We start from the raw sequence: 20,898 nt of genomic DNA on the forward strand, positions 1-20,898 counted from the left end.
GAAGTCAAACACGGATAACGCCGGCTCCGTCAGCGGGAGGCTCCCCGGCGTTCCTGCGGCTCTCCGGCTCCACTTCCTGGCGATCACCGCTGGGTGGGTGGGGAGGGTAGGTTCACAGGGGATACCCCCTTCCCCCCCTCCATCAACGAGGCTGGGCAGCGAATCTACCTCGGTTGAATGGCAAATACAGTTGGACGCAAAAGAAAATGTCCCAATCCCGTTTATTATATTACGTTTATTATTACAGTATAATATATATCAACTCCTCGATACAACAGATGCTAATTTTGCTGAGTCCTGCAGTCTCATATTTATTCTAAGTCCCTAAATAGCATCCTCACAAGAGCACACATTTGTAGGCCAGATGTTTAAACACTGTGCCAGCTTTCATTACTGTAGCAGCTGAATTTTTGTTGTTACGGCCTAAATTTGCATCATGGCTCCACGCCCAAAAATCCTAAAACGTGTATCACAACTGGTCCCAAAACACAAAAATAACCCCTAACTCACTCAAAATCATCTACAGACGTCCAAGAAATCCAGAAATGTTGGGATGCTGTTCCGTTTGAGAAATAAAGTAGAAGTGTGATGGATTAGCACCATGTCTGAAGAACGACGACAAAGGAACCACATGCTGAAAAGAACACACCGATCCACAGTTGAACATCAGTGATGAGTAGATGCTGCCTCGCTTCTTTAGATACCAAACACCCACGGTGGGCAGATGACAAGACAGACACCACCGTGGGTCTCAAGGGTAAGGGACAATCCTTTGGAGACAACATTGTCCATATTCTTGAGTGTGAGGGAAGGATGTCTACTAAGCAGAAGCCTCTCCGTATTGAGGGGATGAGTCATTTTGAAATTGCAGCAGGAGGTAGAAGAGGCATTTTGTTCTAGAGTGGGAAAACCAAAATATATGTTGCACTGAATTATTTCTAATGTTCTTGTTTGACTTGTTTTTTTGCAAAGAGCTGCTCATGTACTTTGCCAATAAACCTAACATGCAGTGGGGTTGAATAATTTTGCTTCCAAATGTGACCGTTTAATATTCTGGTCACAGAAAGCAATACGACTTTCTTCTGATTGGCACCAATCAGAAGAATGTAACACAAATGCAAGAAGTATTGTTGGTTCTGAAATCACATAGTTGGGAAAGTCTTTTTTTTGTGGTTAATTCAGAAATAGATCCATACAGATGAACTTCTGCTTTAACACAAAGAAAAACTATAAACATTTGATATCCTTAAAAAATTGAAGTCAGAAAAAAAAGAACTGAATCAAAGTACGTTTTTACACAAACATTAGACAGAAGGGAGGCCGCCTTCTCGTGTTGGCTGGCATCTCACATGCTGCTGTGGGCCATAATCACAACCTCTGGCGTCCAGACGCTGCTCACATACATACAAGTAGCAGAAAACCCACAATGCATTCCACAGGGTAACAATTTTTCTTTTTAACGTTGAAGCATAAATGGAGCTTGTTCTTCTGTTTATTTTACGCTGCAGCCATGCATTCGATTCCTCATTTTCAAGGGTAATACTCGGCAGGTGGTGCTGATCATTCTGGCACCAGTGACGGCCGTCTCCTACCCCATTAAGCTCCATGATGGAGCGAAGGCAGGCTGGATAAGCTATAACCAGCAACCTCTGGGATGTGTATGCGTGTAAGAGGGAGTGAGTATCTTGCATAATGCCCCCCCCCCCTCTACCCCCGCCCTCCCTATTCACGTGCAGCATGTGATGAGTCAAAGATAAAACCCCTCCGAGCAAACTGCCAGCTAAGATATGTAGCTCTCTGAAGCACACACATAGCTGCAAACTCCCTCTGTCCGCCTTTAGAAACCCACACTCTCCTGTCTTGTTCTCTGAAGCTCTATGAAAGAAAGGCATCCGAGTGGCACAGCAGATCGGATAGGTCATCTCTCTCATCTCTCTCATCTCTCATGTGCGTCAACACAGTCTCTGTGCCTGGGTGTGTTTGATTCATTTGAAGGCTGGTTTGCCTCATTGTCAGCTTTTATGGGATTTCCACATTGGTGCGGACAGGACCGGTAGCTGACAGATGCCTACCACATACTTAAATAGAGACACAGCAGAAGTCAACAGTACACTATCAGGTTGAACAGTACCAGCAGGCTGTGCAATATTAAGGGAGCAGGCAGTGGTCTGAGACTGCATGAGGCTTGAATGATAATGAGGGCACAGCATGTTCCAGATATTTAACCCACATTAGCGGATGGTTTCATTTAGATTTTATATCACTAACCATTTCGCATATTTTCTCATGCACATACTGCCTGTGGGGTATCAGCCACACTCCAGAGTTTAATGTACTGTACAATAAATGAAGTTATAATGAACCCAGAGGATGGCACAGACGCGGACTCAGAATCTGACCTGGCAAAAAGTCAGATTGCATCACTGACAGGCAAGAAAAGTAACGCATGCAGATACCTGCAGATGTAGGCATGCTGATGTGTGCCATCTTCAGGAAAACTAAAAACACAACCTTTCCATCTTAACATGTGCACCACCTGCAGGCCATAATTGAGCCCGTTCAACCATCCGCCATTTTTTCTATGTATTTAGTTTTACCTTTTTTTGGTCATGACATTATCTAGAGCAGGACATGAGATGCAGATGTCAACAGTCAAGCGTGAAGGAATTCAGTAAGCGGTCATTAGTTTCTGATTTACTTAAGTAATAAACATGGCTGTTGAGAAACAGATTAACAGGTACCTGTTTGCTGAATGCTTCTCCTCTCACGCATGGTTTATTTCTTAAAACAACAAACATATATATATATTTGAACGTTAAGCTAAAGCATTTCAACACCAAAGCTAACTGCTGTCATAAAGTACTTTCACTATAACATCTGAGGTATTCTTTTAATGTAAGGAGGAACCCAAGCTACATGTATGCACTGCTGCTTTACCTTCCAACAGGCGTGATGCGATGCATTCATGAATATGTAAGTGCGGGTTAAAAGCTGGCTCATTGAAATGCTGCACATTATAGAGGACAGGCTCAGTAAATAATGGCTGTGTAATACAGAAATGCAATTACAAGAGCGCGGAAGAAGAGGACAAGCAGAATAAAAACGACGTCGACGATGAAGGATGTCACTCTGTGTAGCCGTCAGCGACATACAGCCATCATTTCTCATCCCAGCATGACACAGTGCTCCTATTGTTTATTGAAGAAAACATGAGTAAAAACGACTAAAATGAAATTTTTTCATGTAATAATAGTTTGTTTAAATTCATAGGCTCTTGACCACGGTTGTAACAGATCATGGCCTCTGTGACTTACAAGAGAAAGCTGAAGCTGGTGCTTTGAACACCTTGTAGACTGCTGCAGTATAAAGTTCAAACCATGTCTAAAAAAAAATCACTGTAAATGTTATGAAGATTAAAAAATGAAAGGCATCAGTGTGTAAAAGTAAGACACGCTTTCCACAGTTCAAACTCACACTTAACATTGTCTCCCAGTGACTGATTTTTCGTTGAAAAAAGATGCTATTGAGACCAAAGTTTCTGCGTGTTACTGCTGCATAAAGCAGCTTGTCTGTTCAGTATCATTGATGCCCAACACACTCCTATCTTTCACTTCTTCTCCTTCTTCTTCTCTCAATCCATCAGACATCCTTCCAGGAGTGATGTGCTGAGGCCACGCTCTCAGTTTCTCATTTCAGGCATGAGTGAGTTATTGAGGACCATGCTTGATCTCCCTTTTATTTCCCTCCAGCCCAGTGGCTGTGGAATGACCTGCTGCCATCTCAGCCTTTACGGGACAGAGATGCAGGTTCCCTTTGTTCGGAAGTGATTTCTCTTCTGTGGTTCTGACATGATGAGGTAAGTAGAAAAGTCTTTCTGATGACGCTCGCAGGATTCCATTCAAGGTCTGTCTGTCATCTATTTAAATCATATAAACGATAAAAAGATGCATTTTCAATATAAGAGTCTTGAGGATGGATGCGAAATTTAAATGTTTGCTTTGCATTTCCATGTTTATGCTCCATCTGGGAGAATATGCAGATCAGTGGAGGGTCTTTTCTTTTTTGGTGCAGTATCATAAATCTTCTATATTACTGTTGAAGTAATCTTCATTCTCCATCTTATTTCCTTCGGAGGATAGCTAAATGTTGCCTCCCCTGCAAATATGAGTCTTCCAGTACATTCATTTCATGATTGCTGAGATTACTTCATGCGTCACGGATATTATTTTGACAATCGTGCTAATCTTTCCATGATGATAGCTGTGGTTGTAGGTCAGAGACAACTCCCAAGCAAGAAGCATCTGCTGTCAATTAAAAAAAAATCTATTTTCAAGGCAGAGATGTTCTGACAGAGGTGTTCTAAATTAGTAAAAAGGATTGCAGAAATATTCTCTCTAGTCTGAACTAGTACCTTCTCAGGCTTCCAGTACCTTCAGTGTGTTTCAGAAGAGAAAGGGAATCAGTGCCTTCCTACTTTTAGGGTAGTCTTCAAATTTCGTGAGGTACCATCTGTGAAGAGAAAAAGAGGCTTTTACTTAACTGCGTGTGATACCCACACGAGAACCTCATTATTCCCTCTGTATGTGTCATCGTTCTTACTTGTGGTGAGCCACAGCCCTGCTGGCAAGGACCACTGTGGTAAAAATGGCAAAAGCTAAACTGTGAACAGAGTGGGCAGCCAAAGCAAAGCCTGCCCACTCTGTTATCTCTCCCAGAAAGTTGGCTCCAGACACATAGTCGAACATTCCACCTGTGGGTGAAAGACACAGAAATTAGGACAGGTAGGCTCATCTTTTAATAGGTTCCCCAGAGGAAAAAGAACTCGAAACATTTTAATCTGCAAGAAAGTAAAAAGTGATGAATCTTTACTTAATCCCATTCAGTAATAAGTGCTGGCACTTAAACTGTCTCGCTTGACGTGCTGCTGAAAAGGATATCAACACACTTAGGTCATTGGCCTTCGATGGTTAAGCGCTGACTATTTTACTCCAGGCATGTATGATGCTGCGGCACTACAGGTGAAAACGGAAGATTACTTGCTGAAGAGATTCCGTACGTGTTTGGAGTACCTTGCAACTTCCTCCCACCTCGACCCGTTCGCTGTATTTTCCTTAAGGGTGTGGGATGGATTGTTTCAACAGGTTCAATACAAGTTCAGGCTTAAGGTGCTATTGTTAGAACTATGTTCTCACTTACGGAACCTCTCTTTCTACAAACTTGTTATGATTGTAAATTTGTTGAGAGATGGGGGAAAAAAAAAGTTTAAAACATGTCGATTTTCAATCTAGAAATGCAGAAAGTTTTATTTTATTTGCTTTTCAGTGAACTTAAAATGCTCTTTAATCCACCCCACCCCTGTACCGGTCATGTCTCATAGAATGCGCACCCATATTCACACCGTAAAACCCCATCTGATCATTCTTTCATCTGTTTTTTCAGTGAATTGTTTTCATCATTCATCAGCTTGTTTCAACAGCCTTGAGACATTTTCATTAACCCTTACAGTGCTGGCAGGTAAAGGGTATTTATTACTTCTGTAAGCAGACACGACCAGGCTGAGAAGAAAGAAATAAACATACTTTGTCCCCATTGAGAAATTATTTTTCTACACGTTTTTATGTGTATTTTGGGTACGTGTGTGTGTGTGTGTAGAGACATATAGATGTGTGTGTGTGTGTGTGTGTGTGTGTGTGTGTGTGTGTGTGTGTGTGTGTGTGTGTGTGTGTGTGTGTGTGTGTGTGTTTACAGCAGCCGTGGGCTACATTCTAGATCACAGCACAAACACTCAACATTAGCAATATTTTAGTTTGATTAAGTGAAATTGGATTATTTCCCTTGACAGACCTTCTCTCACGGCACAGCGACTGGGAAACACCATCCTAACCTATACCCAAACCACAGGCTCCAAATTCTAGAATTCATGAGTTACTACAAAAATAATAATAACAGTATTGTACTAGAAATAATAATAATAATAATGATAATAATAATAATAATATTAATAATATCAACAACAATAACTAAAACTACAACAATAATAATTTAGCTCAGGCTAAAATTTAATTGCCAAGTTAACTTGTTGTTATATTTGAACTGACAAACCAATTACAGACCCTCGTGACCTTTGCCCTCAGCTATTTATCTGTCATGTCGTGTAAAAGAAATACTAAATATCAAGTATGAAGGGACCATTTTAGTGTGTATAACATGATTACCAATAATGAGTGGTGTAAACAATGTGTCATGTAAAGCAAAACTGCACACAGAAAAACTCAGTATTGTGAGTCACCACACACTAAGATGGACCGAGTGAAGGTTTATTTTACTAATGTATGGCCTCATACAGAAAATGACAAAAACCAAATACTCTGTTTGCAGTAAAATCGTGAAACCGCTCTGGAAAATTACTATTTAGCTCTGCACACAGAGAGAGACCTCTATGACATGATGTGATTACTGCCTTCTTGACTTTGTCACCCAACAGCAATGGTGGAAAAAGAATCCAAACTACAGTTAGCACCAAAATGTAAGATGTGTCTTTAAGAGAATAAAAACTTTTTTTTTAAATCATGAAATTACCACCCCCTTCAATTTTTTTCAAAGTGTTTCTAACCGTAGCCTGCTGCAGTTTTCTTTGATAATGGCTAGATGTACTGTAATGAGAGTTCAGAAATGTTAGATGTGTCAAGGAAAATTATTGTGCTATATTTCAGATTCAAAGTCTTACCTGTGGGGATCTTGTAACCAGTCTCTCCAGGTTTTCTCAGACTCCTCAGAATGTGATCAGAGTGAACATTCACCAGCCAACCGACCAACCACAGCGCAGACCCTGGAGAAAAACCCTTATGAGCTGAGCATAAACAACACAGAGAACTGCTGATTCCTACAAAATACTTTCAATTTATTTCCCCACAGTGGAAGGAGCAGATAAATAGCACTCTCATGTCGACTCAATAATAAAAATAAGTGACGCTAATCTCATTTTTATCACATAACAGCTCTATAATTCATGCAGAGAAACCAAGCTTGTGCTCAGCTTTCTATCTTCTTCTCCTTCTTTTCCTTTCGGCATTTCCCTTTAGGGGTCGCCACAGCAAATCAGTTGCCTCCATCTAACCCTGTCTTCTGCATCCTCTTCTCTCACACCAACTACCTTCATGCCCTCTTTCACTATATCCATAAACCTCCTCTTTGGTCTTCCTCTAGGCCTCCTGCCTGGCAGTTCAAAACTCAGCATCCTTCTACCAATATATTCACTATCTCTCCTCTGGACATGTCCAAACCATCTCAGTCTGGCCTCTCTGACTTTATCTCCAAAACCTCTACATGTGCTGTCCCTCTGATGTACTTATTCCTGATCCTATCCTATCCATCCTAGTCACTCCCTCCTTCAAATTAACTCCTACTCCATTTCTATTCCTATCTACACCATGATAGAACAACTTGAACCCTGCTCCTAAACGTCTAACCTTGATATTTTTCCACCTGGTTTCCTGGACACACAGTACGTCAATCTTCCTCCTCTGCATCATGTCAACCAACTCTCCACGTACCTTTTCCTGTTATAGTTCCAACATTCAACGTCCCTACTCTCAGTCCTATACTCCTGGTGTGACATACACAAAAGTGTAGTCACATTTTTATAATATTACATAATTGTCTTGTACTTAGAATAGCCTTCATGTGGATTGTGAATAAATAGGGATCTATATTCTAGGAATACACCTATTCCACATTCCGCCACAAGGTGGCCGCTACGTTTCCAGAGACAGGTTAGCTCGGTGCCCACGTGACGTTCTTCAGATGACCAAGGAAGAGAGGATAACGAACACCAAAACTGACTCTGTCTCGTGTTTTTCCCTGTTTATTCAGGTAGGTATAACGCTGGCACATGAAAAACATTTATTATGAGCACTTTGTACTATGAAACAAAACTTGACTCAGTTTTATGCCAGAAATGACATTACTTTCTAGTAGTTTAATGTATGTAGCGGAATCTAGGGTTTTATGCTAACTTTCATGGCAGCAGCCATTCCGGCCGTCCACTACGTGACATGTAGGTGGTTTTCACTGATACTATTATTTTTGTTGCTCCTTTAGTCTTACAAGCTCCTGTTTTGTGTTTTGGATGTGTGATTTATTGTTTACATTGAAAGAGTACATTTCCGTTTTTTTGTATATTGTTAATTCTCTCCAGTTTTGCCTTGAAGTGCATCCAGTTGTGTTTATACACTATATTATACCGATACAGTGTTAGCCTGTTAGCAGAACAGAAGGGATATTGTGTTTTGTTCATGATTATTTCTTGATTTATCTAGTTACATGATGATAGAAATGATTACATGATTCTATAAATACTTTAATAGTGATGTGATGATTAAAAACAATAGTCATTAGGGATGTGACGGTACAAAAACAGAATGGACTAATTCTATGCAGTAAGCAACATGATTGTTAAAAATCAAACATTACAGTGTATGAATGCTGAGAAATGAAAACATATGGGAATATGGACATGTATGTAAAGAAGAATGTATTGAATTGATGATGAAACTATGGAGAAAATATGTGTCATTGATATTTTGTGAACATGATTTATGATTGAAATGACTGAACCTCTTTAAAACAAAGAACAGTAAAGTGATTTAAGAAACATGATTGTTAATAAATTGAGATGACCAAGGAAGAGAGGATAACGTACACCAAAACTGACTCTGTCTCGTGTTTTTCCCTGTTTATTCAGGTCTACCTAGCGGAGCAGTTTAAAATATAATCTGTTTTACCAGCCACACCCCTGGGGCGTGTAACACTGATGTTTCTCTTCTCTTTCTTCCTACAAACACACTTTCCTCCTCTCCTTCTTCGACCAACAGTAGTCCAATTTCCACCGGCGGTCGTTGGTAACGACCACCATTGTTGTTAATTGTCCATCAGAGCTCGCGACTTTACCTCATCGTGGATTTTTGGTAGGGAGCCACGTGATACCATATGCACATTTAACTGGCTGACAGCATCAGGAAGTGCGTTATGATTTTGATATTTTCATTAAGAAGATGAATGCAAGAATGATTTACGACCCATGATAACTGTTGTTATCATGGGTCTAAAAGTAAAAATGCACAAAAAGATCACAAATAAACCATTTTGTAAAAAAAATGACCCATTTTCTGAAATTTGCACTGACATTTTTTAAAAATATGATTATAGTTGAGTACATGTACATGCATGACTTGTGTAAATTCACTATGGTCTGTGGATTGACTACAACAACGAAATTTTTTGCAGGGGAATTTATTATACTTTTACACTATAAAAACAAAATTAAATGAAATAATTGCACAGACATTCTAAAATAACTGATGAGGCTAGAACACATGAATTTTACTTTGACGTTAAAATCTGAATTTTATTGACCAACACAGCAAATGTGGAAAGTGTTTCAAAAAATCTTGTGTATTTTGTAATAACTAGTAGAACTATCAATTCAGTTATCGGTAAATACTAGTTAATTGGAGAACTGTCAACAAACCAAGCAGAGTTTTGAATTGCGACAGATGCCACCCATGCCCACCCAAATACAACACGTGTATTTGTTTACCTTGACGACATACCTGTGATGAAGCATGGACGTGTAACCCAAGATGCAGGGTACTCCGCATAATGGCTCAGGTACCTAATCTGCATGTATCCATTATAGATGCAGAAAACAAAAGCCAAGACAAACGAAGCGAATGGTGTTGCTTTACCTCCTCGGATTAAAAATGGATAAATAAGAGATCTGCAGCGGGGGGAAAAAAGAGATCAGGACAACTTGGATATTTCACACTGGCTTTGACACAATGAGGTTAGTTAGTTAGCTTATGTAATACAACATACTGTATATCTTCATTGAAAAACAATGCTTACCTCTGTATATAATGGCAAAAATACATAACAACGAGAAGGCGGTTAGGAAGTAATGATATTTTTGCAGAAACTGTCCAAAATACTAGAATCAAAGGCACCGCGAATGCAGGCAGTTCCTGAACGAACCAAGCGAACCTGACATTGACTGGAAATCCGTACTTGCTGGTAGCATATCGCCCGTACGGGACGTTTTCAAATAGCAACGTAATGAAAGTGCAGGCTGCCATGAAAACCATAAGGTAAGCCATGCAGTCCAAAATATACATCTCCTCCTCCTCTGACGAGAAGAGCCTGGAAAGCAGCGAGTCCATGATGGGGAGGATGCCGCTACATATAAATATCTGAATAGTAGTTTACTCTACTTTACGCTGTAACAACACAGCAGCTACTGCTACTAGGGTACAGTCACGCGACTGATGATCGACGGGGCGATCAAGAACCAATCACATCCCGGTTAACGTCACGTCTGATCGTATGAACCAATCAAAAATGGAGGATTTGTAATGGGGCGTTGCTTAGACGCTATGGGGTGTTTTGCGACACTCATGTCTACTCGTCTGTTCGTCGGGTGGATGGATAGATGGACGGATGGATATTAATTACATTATATTTTTAAAAATCGAGCCACAGAAAAAATGTAAACTTTTAGAATTGATTTGCTCTACCTGTATTTTACATTAACGTGTTTTTCTTCATAAACTGGACATTTTCATACTTGCCGTAAGGAAAAGCTCAGTTTTAACTCAGGCAGGTTTTACGGTCACCTCCTAAGGTCCTCATTCACGTGCGTCACAGGCAACACGTTTTGAGGAGACGTAGCATAGCACTTCATTCCTTGAACGAGTAGTAGATTTGCATTATATTAAGGCTGAGGGACACTTGTCAACAACCACGCTGCTCCGCAGACAGTTCTCCAGGGTTGTCTGTTACCTCAACATGGGGAAAAGAAGCAGGCAGCGGCAGAAGCAGCAGCCGACCGGCAGAGACAACGCAGTAAGACTCCTGCTGCTCAGACAACTCTTGATAACATGAGGCGTTCCGTGCTCAAGTCAGGGTGTATTGTACCTGTATTTACTAAAACCGAAGAGAAGGGAACGGATGTAAACGGAGTCGTAAATGGCTCAAAAATGACATTCAGAAAGTGACGTCACACCAAATAGAAGAAAGAAGCAGAGTAACAAGTCATATGACAGATCCTGCAAGTTCTTTACAACTTAACAATAACTTTGTGGTTTTGAAATATTTTCAATGTATTATTTTAGTGTAAATGTTTAATTTAGTGAATGTTTTTTGTTTTTACTTAATAAAGGTCAGTGAAGTACACATCGAAAATCTGTGACGAACAAATCCTCAGTTGATCGCATGTTAAACAACTCTTCTGACCATTGTTCTAATGGTGCAGCATATGTGGCAAACATGTCTCTATTAGACACCTTGGTGAAATAATATTTGTACAAAACCATCTGCTTATAACAAAGTCATTTACTGTTGTCAAAACTACTTTTCCTATCAAATCCCACCGTGATGTATGACTATTAAAAATCAACATCAGCTATGTGTAAATTCAGGAAAACCAATATCCAATAAATCACTAATTCTCTGCTTTATGCTTTCAGTGTAGCAGATAATGGTTTGTTGTACAAACAAAATGTCACCATGTTGGGCATGCTGACATCAGCACATATCCTCTCTATAAGACCCCCACTTATAACAATACTGTACATCCATGTCTTCAGGGCTGGGGGGCTGGCTATGCTGACATTGTAAAGGAGAACAAGTTGTTTGAGCAATACTACAAGGAACTAGGCCTAGTACCTGAGGGAGAGTTTGAACAGTTTCTGGAGGCAATGAGGGAACCTCTGCCCGCAACCATCCGCATCACTGGATACAAGAGGTGAGCAGAACACAAATTTAACTTGGATTCAGATAAATTATTTTCTTCCTTAAATGTGTCATGCTTTTCAACATGCAAGATGCAGAGAATAAATATCAGTTTTCTTTGTAGCACAGAGTGTAATTCAAGTGTCTTCTGAACAACCCACAATAAGTGTGTACATCTGTATTGGCTTGATTGAAGCGCAAATATTGAAATTTGTAAAGGGGATTGGCTCGAATAAACAGACTACTGCTATATACAATCTCTTTCTTTATGCCCTATTTCAGTCATGCCAAAGAAATTCTTCACTGTCTGAAGGAAAAATATTTTAGGGATATTCAGGAGCTTGAGATCGATGGTCAGAAGATTGAGGCTCCACAGCCTCTAAGCTGGTAAGAGCTAATTATTTATCCAAGACTAAAGGGGCATACACACCCAAATGTGTATGACACTCTTCACCCACACTGTCGTATCCTCTGTAGGTATCCTGATGAGCAAGCCTGGCACACTAACATGAGCAGGAAGATCATCAGGAAGTCTCCCCTCCTGGAGAAGTTCCACCAGTTTCTAGTCAGCGAGACCGAGTCGGTGAGTCAAATGTTAGAACCTGTTAAAGAAGTTAAGTTATAACCAGAGTGTGGCATATTTGAATGATACGCATGTTCACAAAATGAATCCTGGATAGACATTTGAAAAATATTACCAGGATGATTGTACGATCAAGGAAATTGTCCTTTTAGGGTAATATCAGCCGACAAGAAGCTGTCAGCATGCTCCCGCCTCTCCTTTTGAAGATCAAGTCCCACCACAAGGTAAGCCTTCTGTTTCTGAATGTTTAGAAAAATACAGCTCTTTGTACTTACTGCCTTTTCTTTTTATTATGTTACTTCTTTGTGCCCTGTGTAGAATCTTTTCCTTTTGGTTTGAAACTGTCTACCTACCAACCATTATTTTTGCTGTTGTACATGTGTTTCTGAACAGATCCTGGACATGTGTGCAGCTCCGGGGTCGAAGACAGCCCAGCTCATTGAGATGCTCCATGCTGATATGGATGTACCATTTCCTGGTAATAAACCCTCATTTAAAACAAAGCCAAATGTGTCAATGTCTGATTAGTTTTTATTTTTTAAAAGAAGAAGCTTAGAAAAAAAACTTAGATTTATTGTCTTTAGGAAACAGACGATGTGATCTGTAAATGTAACTCACTGTCTTCACTATGCAGCTAAAATGATCTGAGAGTAAAGGAGCTATCCTGAACACTGTCTTTCCACTTTATCATTAAATCATTTGATTCCATATTTTACCCTCCAGAGGGCTTTGTTATTGCCAACGACGTCGACAACAAGCGCTGCTATCTGCTTGTGCACCAAGCCAAGCGTCTCAACAGCCCTTGCATCATGGTGGTCAACCATGACGCCTCCTGCATTCCCCGTCTCATGGTCGAGTCAAACGGCAAGAAGGACATCCTCCTCTATGACCGCATTCTCTGTGACGTCCCATGCAGGTCAGTAAAGCAAATTCTTAATATTTCAGGATGGAAAAACATCCTTCTCTCTCTGAAATGTACAATCATTTTACAGCCAGTGCAGAACTACAGTTGTTTGCAAGCACTGCTTGAGTATGGCCAGCTGTAGTGCAGAAGCAGAAGGGAGAGAAGGGAAATCTGTGATGAAGACAGAGGAAGGCAAGCAGCTGAAGCCTGTGGTGTAGACAGTTTGTGCAGGGTACACAGTTTTTACCCTCTGAGAAGTGTCTGGGATCTCTGGTGGTTCCATAGCCTCGGGCCATACAAGAGATAAGTCTGATTAGTGCTGCTGTCTGCTGCATGTTTTACAGCGGTGATGGCACTATGAGGAAGAACATAGATGTGTGGAAGAAGTGGACAACCAGCAACAGTCTGCACCTTCATGGGTGAGTGTGTGAACTCAACGACTTGTGTCGTATAGTCAATTTATCCACCAACAAAGGAATGGAGGATTTTCTAAGTAGAAAAAGTTGATAATACTGGTGTGTGTGTGTGTGTGTGTGTGTGTGTGTGTGTGTGTGTGTGTGTGTGTGTGTGTGTGATCGTGCGTTCACCAGACTCCAGCTGCGTATCGCAGTGCGTGGCATAGAACAGCTGGCTGTGGGTGGGAGGATGGTTTACTCCACCTGTTCACTCAACCCTATAGAGGATGAAGCTGTCATCGCAGCCTTGCTGGAAAAGAGCGAAGGTAACAAACACACAGAGCTTTGCATTAATTGATGATATATGGATTTATTTTTCCGAAAGGGGTCAACAAGTTTTATATTTCTCCATTATTTGTGTATTGACCTGATCGAGGCTGCTCATGTTTGATTTGGTTACATCTACAGAGGTGTCTTAAACTTTTCTAAAACATTTTCATTAAAAATTTAGTGAAATTAGAATTTTTGGCACTTGATTATCAGCGGAAATCACTGCAGCGCAGCAAGTGGACTTTGGGTTTCACTGTTTATCGGCACGGTGGCTCAGTGGCTACCACTGTCGCCACACAGCAAGGCGTTTCGGGGTTCGAGCCCCGCTCCGTGCGGAGTTCTCCCCCTGTCTGCTCGGATTCTCTCCGGGTTCTCCAGCTTCCTCCCAACTCCAAAAACATGCGCTTCAAGTTAATTGACCGGTCCCAAATTGACCATAGGAACGAGTGTGTGTGGTTGTCTGTGTCTCTGTGTGGCTCCGCGGTGCACTGGCCCAGAGTTTCCTCCGCCTTACACCCCTAAGCCAGCTCGGATAGGCTCCAGCTTCCCATGACCCGCGACAGTGGATGAAGCGGTCATGACAATGGGTGGATGGATGGATGGATGGATGTTTATCAGAGGTCAGAGCGGAGGTTGAATTTAGCCACTCCCCTCCTCAAAACTAAAAGGAAGGTGGACGCTGAGTGCAGGGGGTTTCAAGCCAGGTGGTACTCAGAATTTATGTGCAGAGAGGCAAAAGGTAAACCAGTGTGTCTTCTGGTAAGTTTGCATGTTTCTTCCCCGACACAATGCCCCAGCTGTGCATCCAAGCTGCTCGCACTCTGTTTCGTAGCACAGACCTGTGTGAACAATTGTTCTCTATGATGAAGCTGAACAAAACATCACACAGGAGCCGTCTGACTTATAAACACCTTCATTCCATCATGAAGAGTCTGACCCTGAACATTCATGAACTTGTACGAAAGATGAGACACAATCAAATATCAGGGTCAGCCTCAGACAAGTTAGCATCATGCAGCAGTAACGTATTTTCAGTTTTAAATTCAGTTAAATTTTTACATGTGTTCCTACAAGATGTGATATCTCTTTGAACAAAGTGTTGTTTTGTCTGTGTGCCATAGATGTTTGTATTTTATTTTATTCATATTTATTTCAGTTGAATGTGCTCAGGGAAAATTGCAGATAAGAGCCATGAGAAAAGATAAAACTGATTTAATTTTTAAATTTTTACTATTTCATAGCAGTGATTGGTAGGATAGTAGAGCACCACAATAATTTATTTTCAGTTTGTAATTCATGCAATTTCATTTATGCATTCATTTTGATATTAAGAAATATATTTTGTTTTTAAAGGACATTTACTTTTTTGCTGTTTGCCTGTTGAAAAAGGTTTCCCCTTGAAGTTACTGACAGAGCCATAACAAAATATTGCTTTATTTAATCATTACATAATGTACACTGTGTTAGCTCTTGGTTCAATAGGCTATGTTCATTTCAATATGTTTTAATAAACATTGAACCAGTCTGGCCCTCGGCTTGCAGCGAATTTGTTTTTTTGGCCCTCCGTGTATTTGACTTTGACACTCCTGCTGTAGATTTTTCAGTAGAGTCTGCTTCAGTTTTGAGCTGCTAACTGACTCAGAATATATGAAAAGATTCCATGAAAGTATGTGAAAATTACAGCTTAATATAGACAAGTCTTTTTCTGCCAAGTTTTAATCTCTCTACCATCACCGTTGCCAGGAGCGCTGGAGCTGGCTGACAGCTCAGCTGACCTGCCAGGACTGAAGTGGATGCCTGGAGTCACTTCCTGGAAGGTAGGAAAGCATTTCTATTTTTCTGTAAAGAATAAGAAAAGTGTCAGAATTTCTGGCAGTGAATTAATTTGGTTGAATCACTTAAATAAGAAACTGTCATCTGTGTAGTTGATGACCAAGGAGGGTCAGTGGTACAAAGACTGGTCTGAGGTTCCAACCAGTCGTCACACACAGATCCGCCCCACCATGTTCCCGCCAAAAGACCCAGAGAAACTTGCTAACATGCATCTGGAGAGATGGTAAGTATGCACCCTCTTTTTGTACAATTCAGCTCTTCTCTCATCACACACCTCCAAAATGTGATTGAAAAGTCGTGTAATCTTTCCCCAAAAAACTCTGATTTTAAGTCACCTGTTTTTTTCTCTTATATTCTCCTGAGAGGATTTTGTTCTCATGAAAGTAAAGAAGTACAAACACACTTTTCATTGATGCCAAATCCATTAGCTGAGTGATCTCCCTCTGATATATGTCTTGGCACAGCTCTACACACATACGCACGCACGCATGCACTGGATGCACATATATATACACACCTGCACTCACACATAGTAGGGGATGATGTCACTTTTGCGCTGAAGCCTTTGCTTTAATGATCGGACTGGGGGTGACCAGCAGGGGGCGATATTATCACACATTTTACTCACATCTTTGTATTTAAATTTGAAAAATGCATTGTTTATCCTCTCTCTGTATGTGGAACCGTAATGCTCAAGACCTTGATTTATGCTTGTCTGTCTGTCAGTATGAGGATTCTGCCACATCACCAGAACACTGGGGGCTTCTTTGTAGCTGTACTGGTGAAGAAAGCCCAAATGCCTTGGAACAAAAGATGTCCCAAGGTACTCCCTCACCAGCAATGCACTCCCTTATTGTTTTCTTTGTATCACTTACCTGTTAAGTATTACTAACCACAGCAGGGGCTCTTGATTTCTTTTTTGCCATCCGTCTTCTCATCCCCCTCTCCATTGTCTCTAGGTGAGAAAGGATGCCTCATCCCTCTCAGCTATCCCAGCTGGAGGCTCACTGGCGACCGCGACCCCTACTGATACACGCCACCTCCCAGAGACTGCTGTGGGGGAGGAGGAGGGGGGAGGGCCAGAAGGAAAAGTAGATGGGGAGGATGAGAAGGAGGCACCCACAGCAGCTTCCTTGGCCCAGGAGACCACTGCTGTACAAGACGGAGTGTGTGGGTATGTGAAGTTGAAGCCAGTGGAAATAAAGACTTGTCTTGAGCCATAAAGGAACAACTCCATTGTTTTGAACAAAGAATTACACTTTGCTTCAAAACATCCTTTGATTTTAATTCTTAGACTTTAATCATGTTGTAAACCATATAAAACAGCTCAGGCAGCATGTTTTTTTTGTTTTTTTTAACCATAACATGAAATATTTTTGCAGTGCAGCTGATGGAAATGGAATATTTTTATTATGTTTTCCAGGCCTCCGGCCTCAAAAAAAATGAAGCTGTTTGGTTATAAAGAAGACCCCTTTGTGTTCCTCACTGAAGATGATCCTGTCTTTACCACCATACAGTAAGGGCCTCTATTTGATTCGCACATGAAAACGGTTTTGGCGTCGCAAAAAACAATCATTTTGTTTCTTTCTAGATCTTTCTTTGATGTGTCACCCGACTTCCCCAAGCTCAATGTTCTGACCAGGACCCACGAGGGCAAGAAGAGACATTTGTACATGGTGTCCAAAGAGCTCCGCAACGTGCTGCTCAATAACAGCGAACGCATGAAGGTGTGTTTAATTATACCAATGGTTTAAGCTCAATTTAATAATGTTACAACTGAAATGGAAACAATTTCCAAACAGTTTGGACAATCTGATTATTTAAGATTGACTTAACCTATTTTCAATAGCTTATTTGCGCCTTTACAGCATTAACCCATTTTCCTATATCATACTTCAAAGAACAGTTCATCTCTGACCTCTTCAATTACATTGCACGTCAATTTGTCTGATGGAGAGATGCAAATTTGTACCATGTGTCATTGTGCTGTTTCTGTCCTCCTTCAGGTCATTAATACGGGAGTAAAGGTTTGGTCTCGCAACAGTGATGGAGAGGAGTTCGGTTGTGCCTTCAGGCTGGCTCAGGAAGTAAGAATAATACAAGTACTGTGGTTTCAACACGTACGCTATCAGCCTTACGCATTAAATGATCAGAGAAGTACTGTAAATCCGGTTTTATGTAAAGCTGCCTGTTCTTTTGTTGATTTTGTTTATTAATTGAAAGCTGTATTTTTGTGGAAACAATTCTCTCCACATTTTATCTGCAGCTTTTTTCACTTTTATCTTCTTTTCATATGCAAATCCTGAATAGCTTTATTATGCACTGATCTATCAAGTTCAAAAACTACGCACAAGAAGCTATTTTTACAAGATGGATGCCCTTCATTAGAGCTCTGCACGTATTGTTAGCGTCTGGGCTTATTACAGGCTGAAGTTTTATGTTTGCATCAGCTGCTTCCATGCTGATCTAAAATTTATGATGAAACTTTCATTATACGGATGTATCATCATTTCCACTTCATGAATGTTGTGTATTTATACGCAGGTATCCACATTACAAACATGTGGTTGAGGATATTTATTACTGTGTCCTCCTATGCCAAACAAGGAATGGCTGTATAGCAAAGGCCCCGATCACATAAAAAGAACACAGTTAAGGAAAAATAATGAACAAAACTGTAAGGTATCTGGAATTGATCTGGTAGCTGCAGGCCTTTAACTCCATCTCCTTCCTGTCCTGCCAGGGTATCTACACTCTTCAACCCTACATTCGCTCCAGGATCATCAGAGTGAGTGTGGAGGACATCAAAGTACTTCTGACCCAGGAGAACCCCTTCCTCAGCAAACTGGAGAATGATGCTCATGATCAGGCCAAGAAAATAAGTAAGCATGGCAGAAGAGTGTGTTCCAAAATAGACTAGCACTAGAATTAAATGTCCACTTTCACAAATGTGAAGCTCTGCAATTAATTTTACTGCAAATTGTGCTTCTGCACATTTCCTTCTGAAATTGATGGGAAGTGCCCTAGAATTTAGATTAGTGGATTAGTGACTGGCATAAAATGAAAATGGAACGTTAATGATGTGTCTTCCTCAATAACTTGTATTTTGAGCTGCCTTTGAGCAAGGCACTGACCAAAATCAAGGAGTAGCTTCATCATCTCAACTAAGAACAGCCATAGTCATAGTGAGTATGGAAAAATCCACCTGTAGATTTTTTTTCTCATCAGTCATTCTCTCTACAGGTATGGGTAGCATTGTGTTGACTTACATTCCCGACCCAAAGTAAGTTGTTTTTGCATGTGTTTATATTTTTTAGTGATTGTTTGGTGCTTTTTGTTTGTTTCTGACCCAACCTCACCCTGTGTTTGTAAGTAACCCAGCAGCGCCTCAGTGTCCCATCCATCTCTGTGGCTGGAGGGGTAAGACATCCATTCGAGCCTTCGTCCCCCGCAATGAGAGGTTCCATTACCTACGAATGTTAGGCCTGGAAGTCTTCCGAGACAAGCAGGGCCTTGGGCAGGAACAGAGGGATGATGGGAAAGAAGCAGTGGAAAAGGATGCAGAAGAGGAACAGCCAATGAGAAATGAGGAGGAGCTAGACCAAGAGAGGGGAAACAGTTCATCAGAATTGAAGATGGGCAGCAGCAACAAGGAGACGAATAGCTGAGAGGGAAGAGTGGCCGGCTGAAGATAACCGCATTGACTGAAGACATATTTGGGCTCTAAGAGCCCTTAAGTTTGTCCAAAACCAACTGTATGGAAGAAGAGGTTGTGGAGCCTCAATGGCTTTCTCCGCTTAAGGAATTCGTCCTAGAGATGGACTCGATGGAAATTTCTGATTTCCACCAGATGTCAACTTTTAGTTAAATGTTTTATTTTGTCTGCCTAGTTTTTTTAAAATGTTTTACCAGATTTGTTCCACTCACTAAGTGGTCTCCATTTTTTGTTCCTGTTCAGTGAGGTTTGACCCTTTTCTTCCGTTGCTCATCATTTTGGCTATGTTCCAGCTTGTGGGGTAAATTTTTGATGAACTTCTTAGTAAAAGTTTTGAAATGCAGTGCTGTTTACTCTTATAAGTCATTTATACTCCATTGATGCATTTTTTATCTTGTGGACACTTACGCAAAACTTAAATGTACACAAAACTGTTATTAAGTTATTATAAATTAATTTTTCCAACACCTCAACAATGAAAATATCTAATTTTAAGTACTTCAAAATAAAATGCTACCAGTACAGAATGCATGGTTTAACACTGTAATGACAGGGATGATGTGATCTTATTTTTTGCCACAACAAAGTCCAAAGTAACTATTTGATGTCCAGTGAAAAATATTAAAGCAAATCAATCAATTTGTCACTCATCTTTAACACATCAGGACTGGTTTCGCACCAAAACCCCATCCCCATAGTAGAGGTTTTTGTCGGGGGTTGTGTCAAAAGAAAAAAAGTTTAAAACACTTTAAACTGGCATTTAAAGGATTAAAATTGTCAATTTGGAAAAAAAAAGTTTGTTTTTTGAGCAGGTTTCATTTTGCTTGATTTATGACAAATAGTATTGTATGATTTAATGGCAGTTTATACGTATGTTTTTGCTACAAGGGTGTCCAGAGGGTAGAAAATGTGAGGAGGGTAAATGGGTTAAATTAACTGATACTGTATGATTTTCTACACCTGCAGTCAAGCAGAGATCAGTCAAGCATTGTTATGGAGGCCACAACACATAAAGCAGTTGTTATTTTGTAAGAATATAATGTACACAAAAATAAAAATGTTCAAATTAATGTTCATATTTAAAATTGCAGTGCAGAGTGTTCCGTAAAGCGCTACAGCATTAGCGTTATGGACTGCTTGCAGGCCCAGATCCTTCGGTACTGTTGGTTCTGATCTCACCACTGTAGGCTGTTTCATCACCACCGGTGATCAGGTCGGTTAACCATTTCTGATAGTTGTACCACGTTTAAAAAACAGTGACAAAGGCGTGTGACCTTAAAAATCTAAAAGGCAGCTTAAAAAGCAGATGTACTTGTCCAGTAGCTTGTGTCGTTGCATGCTATGAACAAAT

The 20,898-nt window shown here is 40.6% G+C and overlaps 2 protein-coding genes across 5 annotated transcripts; one reads left to right on the forward strand and one right to left on the reverse strand.

The window, feature by feature from the left end:
- Positions 1–220: 220 nt before the first annotated feature.
- srd5a1 (steroid-5-alpha-reductase, alpha polypeptide 1 (3-oxo-5 alpha-steroid delta 4-dehydrogenase alpha 1)) lies at positions 221–10,305 on the reverse strand. Of its 3 annotated transcripts, none has more exons than XM_068333835.1 (6): positions 9,907–10,305; positions 9,612–9,778; positions 6,728–6,829; positions 4,600–4,750; positions 4,431–4,509; positions 221–3,916 (listed from the first exon to the last, which is right to left on the reverse strand). In XM_068333835.1, exons 1-5 carry the CDS (start codon positions 10,215–10,217, stop codon positions 4,443–4,445), a joined length of 798 nt encoding a protein of 265 aa, XP_068189936.1. In that variant the 5' UTR covers positions 10,218–10,305; the 3' UTR covers positions 221–3,916; positions 4,431–4,442. The 3 variants fall into 3 exon arrangements, with proteins under 3 accessions (XP_068189936.1, XP_068189935.1, XP_068189934.1); XM_068333834.1 differs by having other exon boundaries at positions 4,412–4,509; XM_068333833.1 differs by having other exon boundaries at positions 221–4,509.
- A 182-nt stretch (positions 10,306–10,487) lies between these two features.
- nsun2 (NOP2/Sun RNA methyltransferase 2) lies at positions 10,488–20,612 on the forward strand. Of its 2 annotated transcripts, XM_068332756.1 has the most exons (19): positions 10,493–10,899; positions 11,643–11,800; positions 12,070–12,174; positions 12,265–12,370; positions 12,523–12,594; positions 12,764–12,848; positions 13,094–13,286; positions 13,619–13,693; positions 13,865–13,995; positions 15,743–15,816; positions 15,925–16,055; positions 16,559–16,655; positions 16,792–17,006; positions 17,256–17,348; positions 17,424–17,559; positions 17,839–17,919; positions 18,576–18,714; positions 19,076–19,115; positions 19,206–20,612. In XM_068332756.1, the coding sequence occupies exons 1-19, from the start codon at positions 10,843–10,845 to the stop codon at positions 19,498–19,500; spliced, it is 2,283 nt and encodes a 760-aa protein (XP_068188857.1). In that variant the 5' UTR covers positions 10,493–10,842; the 3' UTR covers positions 19,501–20,612. The 2 variants fall into 2 exon arrangements, 1 of the variants encoding a protein (XP_068188857.1); XR_011037965.1 differs by lacking the exons at positions 19,076–19,115; positions 19,206–20,612 and adding an exon at positions 18,377–18,483 and having other exon boundaries at positions 10,488–10,899.
- The last annotated feature ends 286 nt before the right edge of the window (positions 20,613–20,898 follow it).

Source organism: Antennarius striatus, chromosome 14 (assembly GCF_040054535.1).
Source record: "Antennarius striatus isolate MH-2024 chromosome 14, ASM4005453v1, whole genome shotgun sequence".
NCBI lineage: Eukaryota > Metazoa > Chordata > Actinopteri > Lophiiformes > Antennariidae > Antennarius > Antennarius striatus.